This window comes from Megascapheus bottae, chromosome 1, assembly GCF_031878675.1.
Source record: "Megascapheus bottae isolate mThoBot1 chromosome 1, mThoBot2.hap1, whole genome shotgun sequence".
NCBI lineage: Eukaryota > Metazoa > Chordata > Mammalia > Rodentia > Geomyidae > Megascapheus > Megascapheus bottae.
In genome coordinates this window covers 102,073,522-102,091,867 of record NC_143509.1, presented here as the reverse complement: position 1 = coordinate 102,091,867, position 18,346 = coordinate 102,073,522, and the positions used below count along the sequence as shown (strand labels likewise).

The following is an 18,346-nucleotide window of genomic DNA, read 5'->3' as shown; positions in this document are numbered from 1 at the left end:
ACAGATATACACACACACAGAGGCACACACACACACAGAGGCACACACATATACACACAGAGGCACACACACACAGAGGCACACACATATACACACAGAGGCACACACACACAGAGGCACACACACACACACACACACACACAGAGGCACACCTACACATCTGTCTCTGTGCCCAAGACACACAGGTATGTGTGTGAAAAGATCGAGATCAGATACAGATGGATGGAGATATTGAGTGTTCCGCATCTGTGGGATTGTGGGATTCACATCTGTGGATTCAGCCAGCAGTGGCTTATGTAATGACTATTTTCATCACATCTGTATAGTATATGCTATTACAGATAATCTAGAAATGATCAAAACTATGCTAAAAATGTGAGTGGGTTGGATAAAAAATATGATGTCACTTTATATAAGAAATTATGTGTAAGAATTATGTGTGTCACTTTATATAAGAAATTATGTATATATATATGTGTGTATGTGGATGGATGGATAGATAGATAGATAGATAGATAGATAGATAGATAGATAGATAGATAGATAGATAGATAGATATAAGCAAGTTACAGCATGGACTCATTCTTTTTGTGAGCTAGATGGACACGTAGGCCTGACTGCATGCCCTCTCTGGGAGAACCCGTAAAGCCACCACACAAACTGAGCACTTCCGTCTGCAAGACAGAAAAGCCACCAGCCAAGGATGAAAGCAGATTAACGTGGGGCCCACTACACACACGTGACCTATTCTGGAACCCTGTTATCCTCAAAATCCTGTCTGACCTCAAATCCAAGATAATTAAAATAATTTCATCTAATGGGAAGAAATGCAATCAGGTTTAGACTTGTTGAAAGGCCAAGGGCTATTTATATCCTTTGCCCTTTCACTCACGGGTTTCTTGGCAAAACGATGCTTAATCTCCAAGCTTTATTTATATTCCGATGTTATGCAGGGGGTACCAAAGTATTTTCCAGGCAGGACAGAAATGTCCACATGGATTTGTTTATTAACTGAGATGGTAAGTTACACACAAAGACAGAACTGAATGGAATCTAAGTATCTATGCCATAAACTCTGAAGCAATCGTAGATATTTCAGTTCAGAACAATAGCTCCAAAACCTGTTTTGCGCTGGTTTTAAATGTGTCACAAACCCTCATCTTTGAGCACAGAGTCCATTTCCTCTGCTCTAGGGTGGCTGTGTGTGCAGAACAGCACTAGAGGACACAATCCAGCTCAGAAAACTAGTATCATGACCTATATTTTCAATGTTATCAGGCCACTGGTAATGTTTTCTTCCATTAAAAAAGGGGGGGGGATACTAAGCAAAATTAACTTGAATCCTGAAAAGAATGCTGGCTTTGAATGTGCAGTTTTCCTGAGGAATGTGGTGCTATCCCCCTGGGAAAGGGCTGGCAAAAGGATGTCTCTGCCCTGCCACTGTAGAGCTAGCTTAAGAGGAGAAAGTGCAGGGAGCATTGACGGGTGCGGGGACATATTTGTGATACTACCAAACCCCCCCCAGGAAACCAGTTACCCTGAGCTGTAACACACACCTATAATCCTATTCAAAAGGCTCAGATCTGAGGATCATAGTTCAAAGCCACTCTGGGCAGTAAAGTTCACGAGACTCTTATCTTTAGTTAACCACCAGAAAGATAGAAGTGGATGTGTGCCTCAAGTGGTAAAGTGCTAGCCTTGAGCAAAGACGCTAAGAGACAATGCCCAGGCCCTAAGTTCAAGCCCTAGTACTGTCACACAGGCTAAAGAAAGAAAGAAAGAAAAGAAATATAAAAATGAGATTCCTCAAAACTTATGTAAGGGACTGGGTAATTTTCTGGAGAAGACTCATTAGCATTTAAATAACAAGCTGCACTTACTTAAGCTCCACTTAGTGCCTGGAAGACATTTAGCCTCCGCCCCATGACAGTGTTGTTCTGTCTTGTGGAGGATCTCTCCCCAAGCATTTCAGCAGAGAAACACAATTATCATTCACACCTTGTTATGTGGAGGCTTTGGGCACGCTAGACCCACTCATTTGCATTCTAATCAAAGCCATAAAAAATAAAACTTTCCAATAAAAAGCCCTCTCTAGAATTTTGCAAGTAAGGAATGAAATGTGTCTTAAAGAAAAAAAAAAAAACAATGCCCCAGAGAGCATGGACCAAGACTATATTTTGATGAGACAAGAAATCTTAAATGTTATTGATTGGCTGCCCTATTAATGCTATTCTCTGACATCCTAGAGTGATGAATTGGTTCAAAATCCAATAACATGAAATTTGCAAGAGGAGAAAATCTTCCATTTGCAAAGAAAGTCATTTCACCCTTCCTCAGTGTCATGCTCTCATACTCCAAGAGGGATTATAAAGAACTTATCGTCAGCCGAGCACTGGTGGCTCATGCTATGAGCTAATCCTAGCTATGAGATCAGAGAATCATACCTCAAAGCCAACAGAGGCAGAAAAGTCCACGAACCAGCAAAACCTCTTGATTAACCAGAAAAAAAGCTGGAAGTGGAGATATGGCTCAAGTGGTAAAGTGCCAGTCTTAAGTGAAAAAGCCAGTGAGAGCATGAAGTCCCAAGTTCAAGCCCCAGTACTGACCCACACCCACACCCCTAACGCCTGCCCCAAACACACAAAAGGTTTTGTCATGTAAATGTTACTACAGTTCAGATGATCAAGATGAGGCATTCTGGGACCAAGAAGCAGCTCATTTGAAACTTTTACATTGGTGCTGGGTAGCGAAGTAGGGTTCAGGATAGCCAGCCAATCTCCAGAACTAACCACACGATGTTCTCTTTTGAGAGGCAGAGGTTCAAAGGTGAAAAGGCCCTCGTGGGACTCTAGGCTGCCTCTGCCTGAGCCTCTGCCTGGAGGTCCTTGAACCTCTCCTCCATCCATACTAGGGTCCGATGCTCTGTTACTAAAACATGACTCTCACCTCCTCAGAGCTGAGCTCCTACCCGGGTCCACCCCACTGGCTTTCTGCCTTTGGCATCATACACACAACCACCCCAGTTTACCTGCACGTAACCTTTTCCTTTACTATGGACAGCAACATGGAGGATGGCTCCCTGGTAGTCAGGCTGGGTGTAGAAGGTTGTGGGGGGCTCTAGGGGAGAGAGCTGCCATCCCTGGATGACCCCCACAGAACTAGCTAGGCTCCTCTAGGCACAGAGAGAGTCATCACTGCTGGTTCTTCACAGATCCCACCACCAGGCGGAACGCAAAGGCCGGGCCCACAGCGAGAAACCGGTATGCCAGCCAGTGGACCCTCAACAGACCCCACCCCACCATCTCTGCGCACACCCTCACCACAGACTGGAGGCTGCCGACGCCCAGGGCCACGGGATCGGTGGACAAAGAGAGTGACAGCTACAGTGTCAGCCCATCGCAAGACACAGGTGGGACCCTGCCTCCCCCGCATCTGGGGACCCAGAGTTCCCTAGACAGGGAGCAGAGGGCTTTTTCTCCCCTGCATATCCACTGTGAAGTCCCAGCACGGCCAGGCAGCATTTCCTCCACTGTCTATCCATCTGCAAAACCAAACCAAGAGGTCTCTCTTTAACACATGTCCTGAATCTCATACCCATGCTGCTGGCTCTTTTTGGTTTCTATCCTGCTGGGAGAAATGCAGTGATCTCTGCTGGTACTCAAAAGGCATCTGGCCTGCTATCTCTAGGATTAAGATAGGACTCTAGTAGTTGCATGTCAGGGAGGTCACAGCTCCCTCTAGAGGGGACACAGGCTGGCCCACCTGACAATGAAGCAGGGGTTGATGATTACACCAATTATTTCATTATTACATGGCATCAGCCACCAAGATTCCCCTTTGAGAGAAAAAGACAGGATCTAAGAATAGTTTTGTCTTACCTAACCCCCCCACCACCTCCCAAGTTTTGAAAAGAAATTATTTCTGAACCTGATCGCTGTAGGAAATTTTAATACTCATCTTTCTTTTGTTCTTGATGCTCTACTTCAAAACCAGGGATCTAAAGGTGGAACGCCACTGTGGGAATTTATTTTTATGGCTGTTATTTCTTTTAGAAGGCTTTCAGAGTTCCCCAGAACTTTTTCGTAGTCTTAAAAAGCAGAGATTTGTGTCCCAGTTAAAAGACCCATTTGTACTAGCTTATCTCCTGGCTGCTTTCTTGCCCCTGTAAAGAGTGATGTCAGCAAAGGATGGGTCCCAGAAACCGAGGACCTTTGTACCTTAAGGTCTGTTTCTATGCCAAGTTGCATCTTCGTTTGAGGCATCCTCACGGCTGTGAGTTGCTGAACCTCAGTGCTCCCGTCATACATGCAGTGTGGATGAATTTTCAAGGCAAGTGGGGGCCGGGGCCCAGCTCAGTGACACCACATCCCCTCTCCCGCCCTAGCTGAAAACATAATTGTTCAAGGGAAGCATTACTTATTTCTGAAGATGTCTGGAGTTGGGACATCTGACCACAGCGATTCAATTGAAATGAATTCCCTGGCTGAAAAGGCTGAAACGCAGCAAGCTGGCTCAGAGAGACAGGCAGAGGCCCCTGCCAGCCAGCCAAGACTCCTGCAATCCAGCAGTGACCCAGGAGGGGTGTCATGCGGTGGGCGAGGACATGGGTGGGGAGTCATGTGTTGTTTCCTCTCTGCTGTGGCGCAGACCGAGCGAGAAGCAGCATGGTGTCTACGGAAAGTGCCTCCTCCACCTACGAGGAGCTGGCCCGGGCCTACGAGCACGCCAAGATGGAGGAGCAGCTGCGGCATGCCAAGTTCACCGTCACAGAATGCTTCATCTCGGACACGTCCTCCGAGCAGCTGACGGCAGGGACAAATGAGTACACGGACAGCCTGACCTCCAGCACCCCTTCAGAATCGGGGATCTGCAGGTTCACTGCGTCCCCTCCCAAGCCTCAGGATGGAGGGAGGGTGATGAACATGGCGGTTCCAAAGGCACACAGGCCAGGTGAGGAGATGGAGGAGGTGATGAACATGGAGGTCAGGTGAGGAGATGGGGGAGGGGAGGTGATGATCATGGTGGTCAGGTGAGGAGATGGGGGAGGGGAGGGGATGAACATGGAGGTCAGGTGAGGAGATGGGGGAGGGGAGGTGATGAACATGGAGGTCAGGTGAGGAGATGGGGGAGGGGAGGTGATGAACATGGAGGTCAGGTGAGGAGATGGGGGAGGGGGGTGATGAACATGGAGGTCAGGTGAGGAGATGGGGGAGGGGGTGATGAACATGGAGGTCAGGTGAGGAGATGGGGGAGGGGGGTGATGAACATAGTGGTCAGGTGAGGAGATGGGGGAGGGGAGGTGATGAACATGGAGGTCAGGTGAGGAGATGGGGGAGGGGAGGTGATGAACATGGTGGTCAGGTGAGGAGATGGTGGAGGGGGGTGATGAACATGGAGATCAGGTGAGGAGATGGGGGAGGGGAGGTGATGAACATGGAGGTCAGGTGAGGAGATGGGGGAGGGGAGGTGATGAACATGGAGGTCAGGTGAGGAGATGGGGGAGGGGAGGTGATGAACATGGTGGTCAGGTGAGGAGATGGGGGAGGGGAGGTGATGAACATGGAGGTCAGGTGAGGAGATGGGGGAGGGGAGGTGATGATCATGGTGGTCAGGTGGGGAGATGGGGGAGGGTAGGTGATGAACATGGAGGTCAGGTGAGGAGATGGGGGAGGGGAGGTGATGAACATGGAGGTTAGGTGAGGAGATGGGGGAGGGGGGTGATGAACATGGAGGTCAGGTGAGGAGATGGGGGAGGGAAGGTGATGAACATGGAGGTCAGGTGAGGAGATGGGGGAGGGAAGGTGATGAACATGGAGGTCAGGTGAGGAGATGGGGGAGGGGAGGTGATGATCATGGTGGTCAGGTGAGGAGATGGGGGAGGGGAGGGGATGAACATGGAGGTCAGGTGAGGAGATGGGGGAGGGGAGGGGATGAACATGGAGGTCAGGTGAGGAGATGGGGGAGGGGAGGTGATGAACATGGAGGTCAGGTGAGGAGATGGGGGAGGGGGGTGATGAACATGGAGGTCAGGTGAGGAGATGGGGGAGGGGGTGATGAACATGGAGGTCAGGTGAGGAGATGGGGGAGGGGGGTGATGAACATAGTGGTCAGGTGAGGAGATGGGGGAGGGGAGGTGATGAACATGGAGGTCAGGTGAGGAGATGGGGGAGGGGAGGTGATGAACATGGTGGTCAGGTGAGGAGATGGTGGAGGGGGGTGATGAACATGGAGATCAGGTGAGGAGATGGGGGAGGGGAGGTGCTGAACATGGTGGTCAGGTGAGGAGATGGGGGAGGGGAGGTGATGAACATGGAGGTCAGGTGAGGAGATGGGGGAGGGGAGGTGATGATCATGGTGGTCAGGTGGGGAGATGGGGGAGGGGAGGTGATGAACATGGAGGTCAGGTGGGGAGATGGGGGAGGGGAGGTGATGAACATGGAGGTCAGGTGGGGAGATGGGGGAGGGGAGGTGATGATCATGGTGGTCAGGTGAGGAGATGGGGGAGGGGAGGTGATGAACATGGAGGTCAGGTGAGGAGATGGTGGAGGGGAGGTGATGAACATGGCAGTTCCAAAGGCACACAGGGCAGATGAGGAGGGGGAGGGCCGCTGGTGCTCTGGCTCCCTCAGGGCCTCAGGCTGGGTGGCTGTCGCAGACGGCTGCCTGATTCCCCCTCCACCTGTTGGTGGAAAGCAAGTGCTGTTCATGAGCCTGGCTGCGGGGCAGGCTTGCGAAAGATCGTCAGCTGGGGGAAGCGTCCAGAACGACGCGCTCACCTGACACGACGCTGGGCTCGCCTGTCCTCTGTGCTCTGTCGAGTCGGTGCACGTGCTCTGCTTCCTGCCACGGCCGGCTCGTTCTCACAGAAAGCCCTCCAGGGACCAGCAGTGGTACTGGCTGGTTTTGTAAGGCCGCTCCACACATAGACTGTGTCGGTCAGCCTGGCATCGCTATAAGAAAATACCTGAGGCTGCAGACTTGATAACGAGCAGCTCCTCTTCTTTATAAAGGAAAGGTTCTGGTTCAGGGGCATGGCCTGGTGTCGAGCTGGCTCTGGAGAGGGCCCTGTGGTCAATGGCACCATGGCAGGAGTGCATGGAAGAGAGTGTGTGGTGAGACGGGAGCCAAAGCACAGGAAAGAACCTTGTCCTACCAGTTACCCATAAAAGAGTGTCACAGGACCACCTCATATTTCCCAGGAAATCGATTTAATGATGGGAATGCATCCCAAACTGGGCAGAAATCAGATATCATTTCAGGCAACAGAGCAAAGATCTATAGGAAAGTTTGATTGATTCCAGTGTATAGTAATAGAGAAAAATGACCAAAGATGTGTTTAAAGAACTTAAAGGTTACCACTCAGCCCCCATCTCTTAAGATCTACCCCCCCACTCCTTCCCACCACCTCCCGTCCCTAAACTGAAGACTAAGCTCTCATCTTTCGAGTACCTGGGGAGAGACCAAGCCAGATTTACACCACTATTATTCAGACAACTGGAGCCCAGACTCCATAGAAGGGACTCATCCCTCACTGTTGAATGAGAAGAGGGATTTTATTTGGGGGGAATTGTATTTAAGACAACTGGCTTTTGAAAAGAAAGAGAAGCTACCACTGGGACTGAAGATGCAGGAAATGGCAGGCTGTCAGCCAGGCGTTTGATCTTCAGCTTGGCTGTGAGTGAGCACTTGGGTATGGATGCAAGAACTACTCTTGGTGGATGGTAGAAATGAGAGAACAGGGGCCACGTGATTAAGGATAGTTGAAGACTTTACAGACTGCCTAAAGCACAAGACTGCCTAAAGACCAGCAAGGCACCTGCCAGGTACCCACAAGTGGAAATGAAATGAAGTCTGAGCTCATATTTTAAGAGAAGTCAGGAATCTTAGTTTCCCATCGAAACTCCATTGTTAAGTGTTGGCGTCAGTGTTTGCAAACAGCACAATTAAACCTTCACACTAATCCGGCTGATGGAGGCCAGTTGGTGGCTGCCTGTAGATTACTTTCCATGGACTACCCAGTTTTACTTCTCATTTCACCCTTTTGTCAACCATAATGCCAGTTCTAGTTCAAACATCAATCTTCACTTTTGAGTTACTGCGATTCCCTTATGTTTTATACCATAAGGCCCGGCTGAAAGGAGGCTTATAAATACATGAAAAAATAAATCAGAGGAGAATTGTCTGTCCAGCAAATCACCTCCCAAGTGGACTTCAGATTCATGCCAGGGTACAGTAAAGAATGATGGCTTCCTTTATTTTCATTCTGTCGGCCCCAGCAGGAGAATGGATTGGCCCTTATTTGTGGGTATTTTTATTTCAAATAATTTTGTTGTTGTTGGCATTTATTTGCAAGGAGAATGCAGAAAAGGACAGGATAAATGCCATGGGTGGGGTTGGGGGAGGAGGAGGGCAGGAGACATGGAAATAAGCCCGTGAGCATCTTGTCCAGCTTGGCATCATTAGCCACTTCTGTGAGGAGGGCATAGCATCGGTGCCTAATACCGTGATTGTGCAACGTACACACAGCCCAAGCACGCAGATTCAGGGTGGAGAATGGGCTTCTAGGTCAGATCACTGCCCTACTTCTGCCAGCCTCTAAATAATTCAAGGCTTGATGATTCTTGTTTGATGGCATGTGGCCCATAACTGTTGGATTCGTATTTTTTTCCATGACATTGTTGCCTAGATCCATTAGAGCCTCTGAAAGATCACCAAAAAAAAATGCCATCATCTTAATGCATTATTTAGAGGAAAATGATTTCATAACTTTAAGTATGAATAATTTCTGAAATCAATGTGAGTTCTGATGTCCACAAACTTTCTTTTGTCGACCCTAGATGATCATTTTATTGCTGAATATTTAACATATGTTAGAGAACTACTTTAACCCCTTTGGAGAGCTTTCTATTGCTCCTTTATGATGCTGTTGAAGGCCGCGTGGCTCACAAAACATGTCCTGGAGTATGTAGCCCGGGCACGGAGCGGGTCGGAAGGGATCATCACACGGAGGTAGGAGAGGAGACACTCCGACACACACACAGGCTGAAATGTTCTGGGAACTTGCTGGCGGAGACATCGCCTAGGGTGGCAGCAAGCCCGGGCGGAGCTCTGTGATTTGGGTGACAACACGAGGGCTTGTGAAGTGGTCAAGATAAGAGAGACTCCATCTAACCCTTAACGTACCTGGTTGATCTCAAGAGTCGGACGCATTCCCAGCGCTGTGGTCCAGTCATGGGTCCAGGTGCCCCTCTGTGGTTGTCCTCTCCTTGCAGCATTCTGGGAAGCCATGGGAGCCCAGGACCAGATTGTCCTGGGAGCCCATGGTGGTTCAAGATGGCTGCACGCATGCCAAGCACACATGGCTTCTTATTCTGACGCTGCCTAGGCGTTGTGCCTCAGCCAGCAGCATCTTGAATTGTGCTTGTAAGCTCATCCTTTCTCCTTGTTTCCTCTGGGTTCTGCAGGAGGCCAGTCATTTCATAGTCCACAAATTTCTGGATATCTTGTTCCTTACCATGAAAGCCTCTTTCTGTCTCTGTTTCTCTCTCTCTCTCTCTCTCCTTTCTCTTTCTCTTGGGTGGTGGTACTGGGTGGGGTTTTTTAGACAGAACCTTGTGCTGATGAGGCAGATACAATACCACTTGAGCCATGCCCCTGTCCTTTTAGGCTTTATTTATTAGGGGGATCAGGTCTTGTACTGTTTTCCAGGGCTAGCCTCAGACCACAAGACTCTTTCTTCTGGCTCCCTCATAGCTGTTTGTTACCAGGCTCAGGCTCAGTCTAACTCTTCTTCCTTTTGATGATCATTTTTACTCATTACTTTTTTTCCCTTGTCTGTCTTCAGTACCAAAAATATGATCCCAGAATTTTTTTTTTTGCCAGTCCTGGGCTTGGGCTCAGGGCCTGAGCACTGTCCTTGGACTTTCTCAAGGCTAGGGCTCTACCACTTGAGCCACAGCACCATTTCCAGCTTTTTTTCTATGTATGTGGTATCAAGGAATTGAACCCGGGTCTTCATGCATGCTAGGCAAGCACTCTACCACTAGGCCAAACTCCCAGCCCAATCCCAGAATTTTTTAAGTTAACTACAACTCAATCAAGTCACATGAATCTGATCAGATCAACTTTAGGAAAATAGGAAACCTCAGTTATCTTTGTCTTGCTCATTAGAGTCTATAGGTGTCCATTTGACATAGAATGCTCAAGAAATAGTTTTATATGAATGTCTAACACTATGTCTGTGACATTGTGTGTGTGTGTGTGTGTTTATTTAGTGGATGTATCATGGTCTTCATGTTATCTGATAAGACTGAACAATTGAGGAAAAAAAAGACTAAACTATTGGCCAGAGTATTTTAATTATCAGAAGCAATCAAGTATAAGAGGACACTGACATCTACTCTAATTCTGGCACACTTTGAAGCAAAATTATTTATTTTTTTGTTTTGCTCTTACAAATCTAACACAGATGTCTTCTTGAGGCAAAGAGACATGGATCCTGAGGTGTGGGTGGCTGTACTAAAGGCAGCCTGAAAATTATAACTTTACATGTGTCATAATACCTGAATTTTAAAACTTTAGGGCTCATACATTGTAAGTAAAATGCTAATTATATGCTTGTTTTCTTCAAGAAGGGATAGCTATTTTCATCTTTAAAAAAAATGAAAAGAAAAACAAACTGCAACAAAACACACAAACTTTGTCTCCTGAGAAATTGCTGGCAGGCCCAACCGTATTTCTTTCCTTCCTGGGGTCAGGGCAGCTTTTGCACTTTGATGACAGTTCTGTCTTGGAGAGCACCTCAAGCGGCTTACATTACCTCTTCTTCTTTATTCATGATATACGTGTTGTGAAATCAAGAGCTGTCACTGTGCAGAGCCATTTAATACATCTGAAAGCTTCAAACGTCCTCTTGCAACCTGGGCCCCTGGCCCACTGGCCCTGGGGAAAGCAGGGTCCCTCCTGTGTCCAAACTCAGCTATCTCGGGAGCCCAGCTCTGAGGCTGGGTGCTTCAGCCTCTCACATCATCGAAATACTGTTTTCCAGCTGGAAACAGCCCAGTCCACTGCCTACCAGTTGATATATTGGAAAGTTACTGGGATTTAATTTTAGGATCCGCTCAACCTACGCATTAGCCTCTCCTGAGCATGTTGAGAGCGAGGCAGAACCCACAGCAGGCACACAAGCCCAGAGCCCTTACCTGGGAACTTTCACCTGGGAAGCCCTTGTGCATTCAGGCTAGTACCACTGGCCTAATCTAGGCTAGTCACCTCACCCCTGGCTTTCACGTTCACTGAGCCATGTTTCCCACTCTGTCCTCTTGCCTCCTGAATGAGAAAATTAGGCTTCAGCAATCACTGGCAAGAGGCCTCTCCTCCTGGCCTGGCCCTTCCTTCATCTTCATACAGGAGCGCATTAGCAGGTGGATTTACTCCCACTACTGCCCCCTCCCAAAGCCGTATTTCATTTCCTCCATCCCTTCTCAAGGTAGAAGTTCATATATTCTTCTTTCTTTCTTTTGTGCATCTTCCAATTACAGGCTTAACATTTTTACCATGAACATTACTCCAAGAGCTATGAAAAGGATCTCCTTTCAAAAGCAGACATTTTTAAGGATTTGTATTAGTATGGAGTCGCTGGACATGCATCTTTCACACGTACCCCACTCAAATGCATGGATGCACATGCACACAGGTGTAAGAACATGCCTGCATGCATCAACACAAGCACCACACACACACAAGCACACACTCAGGGTTCATCCACACATACACAGGTTCACTTTCCCCTTACTGAAGAACCCAGCTTCTCTCCTGAGTGTCTGCTAAATAGCATCCTGTTTGAGCTGTTGAGGACATGGCCATAGATGACAACACACACACACACACACACACACACACACACACACACACAGAGAGAGAGAGAGAGAGAGAGAGAGAGAGAGAGAGAGAGAGAGAGAGAGAGAGAGAGAGAGAGAGAGAGAGAGAGAGAGGGATTACATTTTAGAAGAGAGATGATCATGTAATCCAACAATAGCACCGTTATGGGTCAGGCTAAATAAATGAAGAAGAAAAGTAACTTGGAGAAGGGAAGAGATAAGATCTATCAAAAGTATTTGGGAAAAGACTTCCAGGGAAGGTCTTCCATGAGAAAGGACGTGAAAATGATGAGAGGAAGAGAGCCTAGAACAGGAGCAGCAGTCCAGGCAGAGCAAGGCTGCAAAGGTCAAGGCTAGAGATAGGAATGAGGTTGGTACTTGCAGCACAGATGGAGAATTCCCACTGAACTGCCAGACCCGGGCACACTTCCAGATAGTGCCTGGAATTTCAAGTTGGAGGAACATGGCCATCAGAGAATGCCCTCACACCCACTTGGGGCCAGAGCTCATCTGCTCCTTCCTAGAAAACCCTCTCTGATGGACACTTGCAGATCCAGAGTCTAGAAGCTTCTCTGCGTCTAGTCTGTTGTCAGTGGATGTCTCTTGGATGAGTTAGCGATGAAGTCCTCTGTTCTGAAAGGCCCCACTCCAAGCCCATTTGTTCAAAATAACAGCTCCACACAGCTATCCATGAGTGTCTTCCAGTCACCTCTCCAGCTGTCCTCTCTCATGCCCCTGGTGTCCAGAGCTGCCTTTAAGACCCCAGCCCTCTAATTTTGTTGCAAGCACTGACATTTCCTGTTGCTTGGGGGGTAAGGGCTGTTGTCTGTATCTGCTTGTTCTGTGCATTGTTCTCTGTTCTTCTGACTTCTCTGGGACAGCATGCAGCTTTCCCCATTGTTTTATTTTATCGGTGTTCAGGTCTAAATCAGTTAGGCCAGCCCTGGGGACCTGTTAGACAGACCGGAGGCCTGTCTGCTTGTAGAGCAATGGTGTGGAGGTGAAATAGACACCTTGGTCCTGCAAGTACCCAATGGAAACTTCCAGAGTGCAGGGGACAAGCAACTGGCCTCTACGTGCCTGTCCCAGAGGGCCCTGTCAAAGAACAAGTATGTGGCTCTCATGTAGAAATATACATTATCCCAGGACATAAGAGGATTCATACATTAAATTAGTACTTCCAACAATCATGCTTATCAGAATAGCAGGACATAGAGCAAGCAACTGGAAAACAGTCCCAAAGATACAGAAAAATAAACAGATAAATCTCGAAAAAGTAAAAACATTAAGACAAACTGAACTCACAGAAAAACATTCCTACACACACACACACACACACACACACACACACACACACACACACATACCAGGGATCATGCCAAGGTCATCCAAAGCAGAGTTAAATATTCTAGAGAATGTTCTGAAACGTGCAGCTGGGAGAGTGAAAACCCCCATCTTTCTTTTAGCGTGGACCACATGTGAATGCCTCCCAAACCAGGCAGAAATCAGATATCCTTTCAGGCAATAGAGCAAAGACCCCCATGTGTAAGGCTGGTGGCTGCCTGCTGCTCTCAGAACGGAGGCCGGCAAGATGCAGAGGGCTTGGTCTGCCTTCCTCATCAGCCTGTGCTCTCCCCTCTCCTCTCTCAAGGCATGCCTTGACCTGCAGGGGGCTTGTTGAGATGGGTCAGCAGCCTCACAGCACATGGCAGGGACAGGGTCCATCTCGGACCCCCCCATGTGTGTCTGGAATGGGTTCTACCACACCCCTGCTCCAGAGTTCCCATCTTGTCTGTAGGCCAGGGAACGTTTTCCCTGTCTTGCTTTGCCTCAGAACTACTTTCTTGTTGACGCCTCCACCTCTGAGCCCTGCCTCCTGCTTCAGTGTAGTATTTGAGCACAGTATCAATGGGCTCTTAAAAAATGCACAAGGCCTTGAAGTACAAGCCCAGCATGGTCACGTGGCCCCTGCACATAGGCTCTCATATCAATCTCACATTATTTATTTAGGGTTCTTCCTCGTTGCATTTGAGTGAAGATTCATTTACCAAGAGAGATTCGTTTACAAGTTTTCATTACCGTGCCGCAGCATTAATATTGAAGTAAAAGAATGTGTTAGATCCCGTCTCACAGTGGTCTAGGCAGACAACACCTTCTCCCTCGGTAATGAGCTCCTGTACACGGTGATATCTGATCTTCATGGTCTCTTGTTTTATGGCTGAAATTGCTGGCTCTCAAGGCAAGGTAAACCTCCTTCACTTCTCAATGCTGCATCTCCAAATCCAGCTCCATGGCCGCACAGACTCAGACCTTGTTAGAGATGGGTGGAAGGGCTTTGTCCTGTCCCCCAAGACAAGATTCCTCCCCCCGGCCAAGCACGGTGAAGCACTTCTATTCTGCAGAAACATTTTCACACTTTCCAACTAATATGAGATTGCCTAGGAAGAAGCTACTTCAGTGAATGCAGCAGAGTAGTTAGTGCCCAGAAATACACACCTTTCTTCCACACTTACCCTGAAATTCTCCATACATAGGTCCTTTATCGTCCTCATAGGTGAGGTAGCGCCGCTCATGACCAAGACCCTTTAGGCTCACGACCACCCTCAGCTGGTCCTGAGAGCTCTGAAGCGCAAAGACAGCCCCGAGTCATCAGGAGTCAGAGGCAGGAGTCTCACACAAATGTCCAAACCACCTCCTTTCCCTCCCACTCGACTCCTTCTGCAGCAGGCACAGTAGCAAGCGAGGGAACTCTGGAAACGCTCACCTGTTCATCTGACTGTGTCTCCTGTTCTTCCGCAAAGATGAGCTCATAGCTCATGGAGGCTGATGAGAACCATCCCTCATTCTGATCCCAGCCCTTCTGCCCTGAGTGGTATTGAAGTGAAACAGCATCTCCTGGGACTTAGGAACCCGGACCATCTCTTCTTGGGCTTCTGGAAACAGCACCAGGACCATTCAAGGCAGGCGCTGCCGTGTGACACAGGCATCCTGCCCGTTGTGAGGTTTTAGCTGTCACTGTGGCCTCTAACCAATAGGTGTTGTTGACACTTCTGCCCATCCACACCCCACAGCACCGCCACGCGTCCCCGGTCCTTGGTGAGAGTCACTGATCTAAGCTTCAGCTGTCCCTGCGGGGCTGGTATGTGGCGGATGACAGGAGCCCTCGTAATGGAAGGACACCTGTCATTGCCTTTTACATCCATCCATTCACACTTTGCTTTGGTACTGACTTTTTCATCTTTCTTCCAAAGATAGAAGACTTTCAGCCACCGTTTGTGGGTCTGAATATACTGAGGAAATTCAGGAAGTTTTGCCTTCCTTGCTTTCAGCTCAACTGCAAATGTCCTGTGGCTCCAGTATCTGGCCCTGCCCTCACAGCCCTGAGTTTCTCCTCTTTCCCTGGGCATCTCACATCCTTTGCCCCTCACTTGATGGCTGTCTCTGACACTGGGCCTTGAGCCTTAGGCACAGAGTGAAGAGAGCTGAGCAGACATCAGTGCTTAGACTTCCAGAAACGTGTGTGTGTGTGTGTGTGTGTGTGCATATGAGAGAGAGAGAGAGAGAGAGAGAGAGAGAGAGAGAGAGAGAGAGAGAAAGAGAGAGAGAAAGAGAGAGAGAGAGAGAGAGAGAGAGAGAGAGAGAGAGGTAAGTATATACTTAAAACCAAACCAATACCAAAAGCCTAGACAGGGCTCCCTTGCACTCGTGTTTGGCTTAGCAGGGTGACACTCGTGGGTTTAGCAAACTCATAGGAGCTAAACGTGTAGGCATTCGAATAAGCCAGAGCTGACCTGGAAGTGAGTCAGCACAGAGCCCTTCCCAGCTCAGCTGGAGCCAGCTCTTCAGTCCGTCTGTCGTCTGTCTGTCTGTCTCTATCTATCTATCTATCTATCTATCTATCTATCTATCCATCTCATGCATGCATATGTGTATCATACAAACTCATGTTTGACATCTGGGTGTCTGTGCCCTGGGCACTGACTTCTACTCAGCTCTCTCCTCATCCCACTTCTGCTCTTTGGTGACAGTTCTGCCTCCAGCCACCCCAAGCCAATCACAGCCAAGAGGACAACACTGAAACAATGTCCTGGGGCAGCTGTGATGAAACTCTTACAAAAATAGCACAACTGTGTTCCCCCACAGTTCTGAAGACCAACATGTCAAAGTGCCTCTTCCTCTGGGGCTTCTGGGCAAGGCTGCCCTCCTAACCTTTCCCAGCCTCTCTTAGCTCCAGGCAACCCCTGAACCACCCCAGTGACCCCATCCACTTTCCCCCAGCCTCTCCCCTGGTGTCTCCATGCTCTCATCTCCCCCCACTTGGCTCTTGTAAAGACGTGGTCGCCAGGGCCCACCCTATCCCAGAGGAGCCCATGTGATGATCCTTAGCTTTATCACATCTGCAAAGACCTTTCTTCTAGGTGAGACACCGGGAGACTGTCCCCAAGTGTCTGCCTTGGGGACTCACTACTTGGAATGCTGAAATGCAGAGACTCTTTGTACCTTCTAGAGTAGAGCTCATAGCCCAGCTTGATGTGGAATCTGGATCCTTGGGGAGTTTAGCTATTCCAAGATGGTAGGGAGACCTACAGCAAGCAAACACAGCCAGCCTTGTTCACAGAGCTGTCATGTGGAGATATCATGTAGAGTCCCTTCTTTTCAATACTTCCACGTTGAGAACACTTGAGAGCAGGGCAGAGATCGTGGACTTTTGTTCTCTCCAATCCAAGATCCAACCACTGGAAGATCCAGCCAGGACCAAGAGCTTATGGCTTTGTAAGGTTTAATGTGCTCTGAGCACACAATGGGAAGTTACTCAGGTAGAAACTAGTCTCCAGATTGGCTATCGCATGGTACCAATACCACAGACGTGCAGGATTCTCTCAGGCTATGTGTCGGGGTCCTTCGTCCCCAGTCCCTCTCAACTAGTCGGAGGGATGGGGAAAAACGCACCCTGACCAGTCCAAGCCGCAAGAGGAGAGACCCACTGTCTTCCTGCACTCAGCCTTCCTTCCCCGGAGCACGAACAGAGACGCCACGCAGCTTCATCAAGGCAGGAAAATCCCTCTCTCTAATAAAAACCCCCCTCCTGAGGCAGTCCCTCCAGCTGATATACCCTCACTCTAGGTCCCAGCAGAGAGTGATAAACAATAACACATCTGTAACCAATGGTAATCAAGTCTTGCCTTGTCTCAGCAGAAAGTTATTAGGCATGGTGTTACTTGGCCCCCAACAGCCACGGGAAAAACCCTGGCACATTCTTCACCCAGCATTTTAAAATAACTCTAAAGAGAGATGTCTCACATAGTTTCTCAAGTATCTGTACAACAATCATATTACATATACGAATGAAAGGGCAAAGTTGTGTAATTGTCTTACTAGACTCTTACTAATAGATAATTGGCTTTAGGAAATTGTAAACATCTGCCTATTTAAAAACTGGTCAATTTAGCTAGTGTGTTAATACACATAGAAAACAGTCACCACATTCCAAGTATGTTTCTAATTTATTTCTCATATTTTCTCATTTTGCTAGGCAGGCACTTTTCCACTTGAGCCATACCCTCAGTCATGTTCCTTCAGTTATTTTTCAGTAGGTGTTACATTTTTCCCCAGGACCAGCCTTAGACTACAGTCAATCCTTCTATCTATGACTCATCCTCATAGTTAGGACCAAAAGCATATGCCATCATACCTGGCTTAGCAGGTGTACTCACTGTTTTGTACAGGCTCCTCAGATTCTCTGTCTCCTATATAGCTAGACTTTTCCTCTATACCAACTGTAGCTTATTTCCAAATTACAGTTTTGTTCATGCTTTTATGATACTTGTTTGCAGATAACACCCTCTAATAGAGAAGATTGAGGAGTATGTATATATATATATACATGTATATACATTACCATACAGAGGTGGTCTTCCAGGATATAAAGTTCATTTTTAAGAGCTAGCCACCTGCATTTCATCAGGAACTAAGATGATTTCACATATCCTTGGTCTTAAAGCCTTCGATGGTAGAACTCTAGTGACCAAAACCCTTTTGACAAGAATTCCACATGTGCATTGTTATTTCTTTCTACAAGAATACTGGGACCAATTAATTGTCAGAAGTATTTATTATCAGGCTCCCCCCTAATCCAGTTCCCTGTGTGAGGGAGGCTAAGATTGAATTACAGTGTGTTTGATTTCAGTGAACCAAATCCAAAATGCTGCTGGGGCCATTGTAGTGAATTACAGGCTACAGTTCCCAATGAAATCATATAATTACTCATCATTACGCTTAATTGGATAAAGACATCCTGAAAAAGCCAATAAGAAAGTGCAAGTGGATCTTTGAATCACAAGTGCCAAGTGATATGCCAGTATCGTACGAGGACATGGAAATCATTTGATACATTTCCCAACAATAAAGTCATCATTTCTCTTTTTTTGGGAAAAATATTAAGAAAATTGTATCATTTTGAAAAATAT

The 18,346-nt window shown here is 47.8% G+C and overlaps 1 protein-coding gene across 1 annotated transcript in view; it reads left to right on the top strand.

Moving 5' to 3' along the window:
* Positions 1-18,346, top strand: part of Dscam (DS cell adhesion molecule) — a 342,911-nt gene that overhangs the window by 321,456 nt on the left and 3,109 nt on the right. The window contains exons 31-32 of the mRNA XM_090331431.1: positions 3,212-3,409; positions 4,648-4,950. Coding sequence (XP_090187557.1) covers positions 3,212-3,409; positions 4,648-4,950 — 501 coding nt within the window. The remainder of the gene's footprint in view (positions 1-3,211; positions 3,410-4,647; positions 4,951-18,346) is intronic.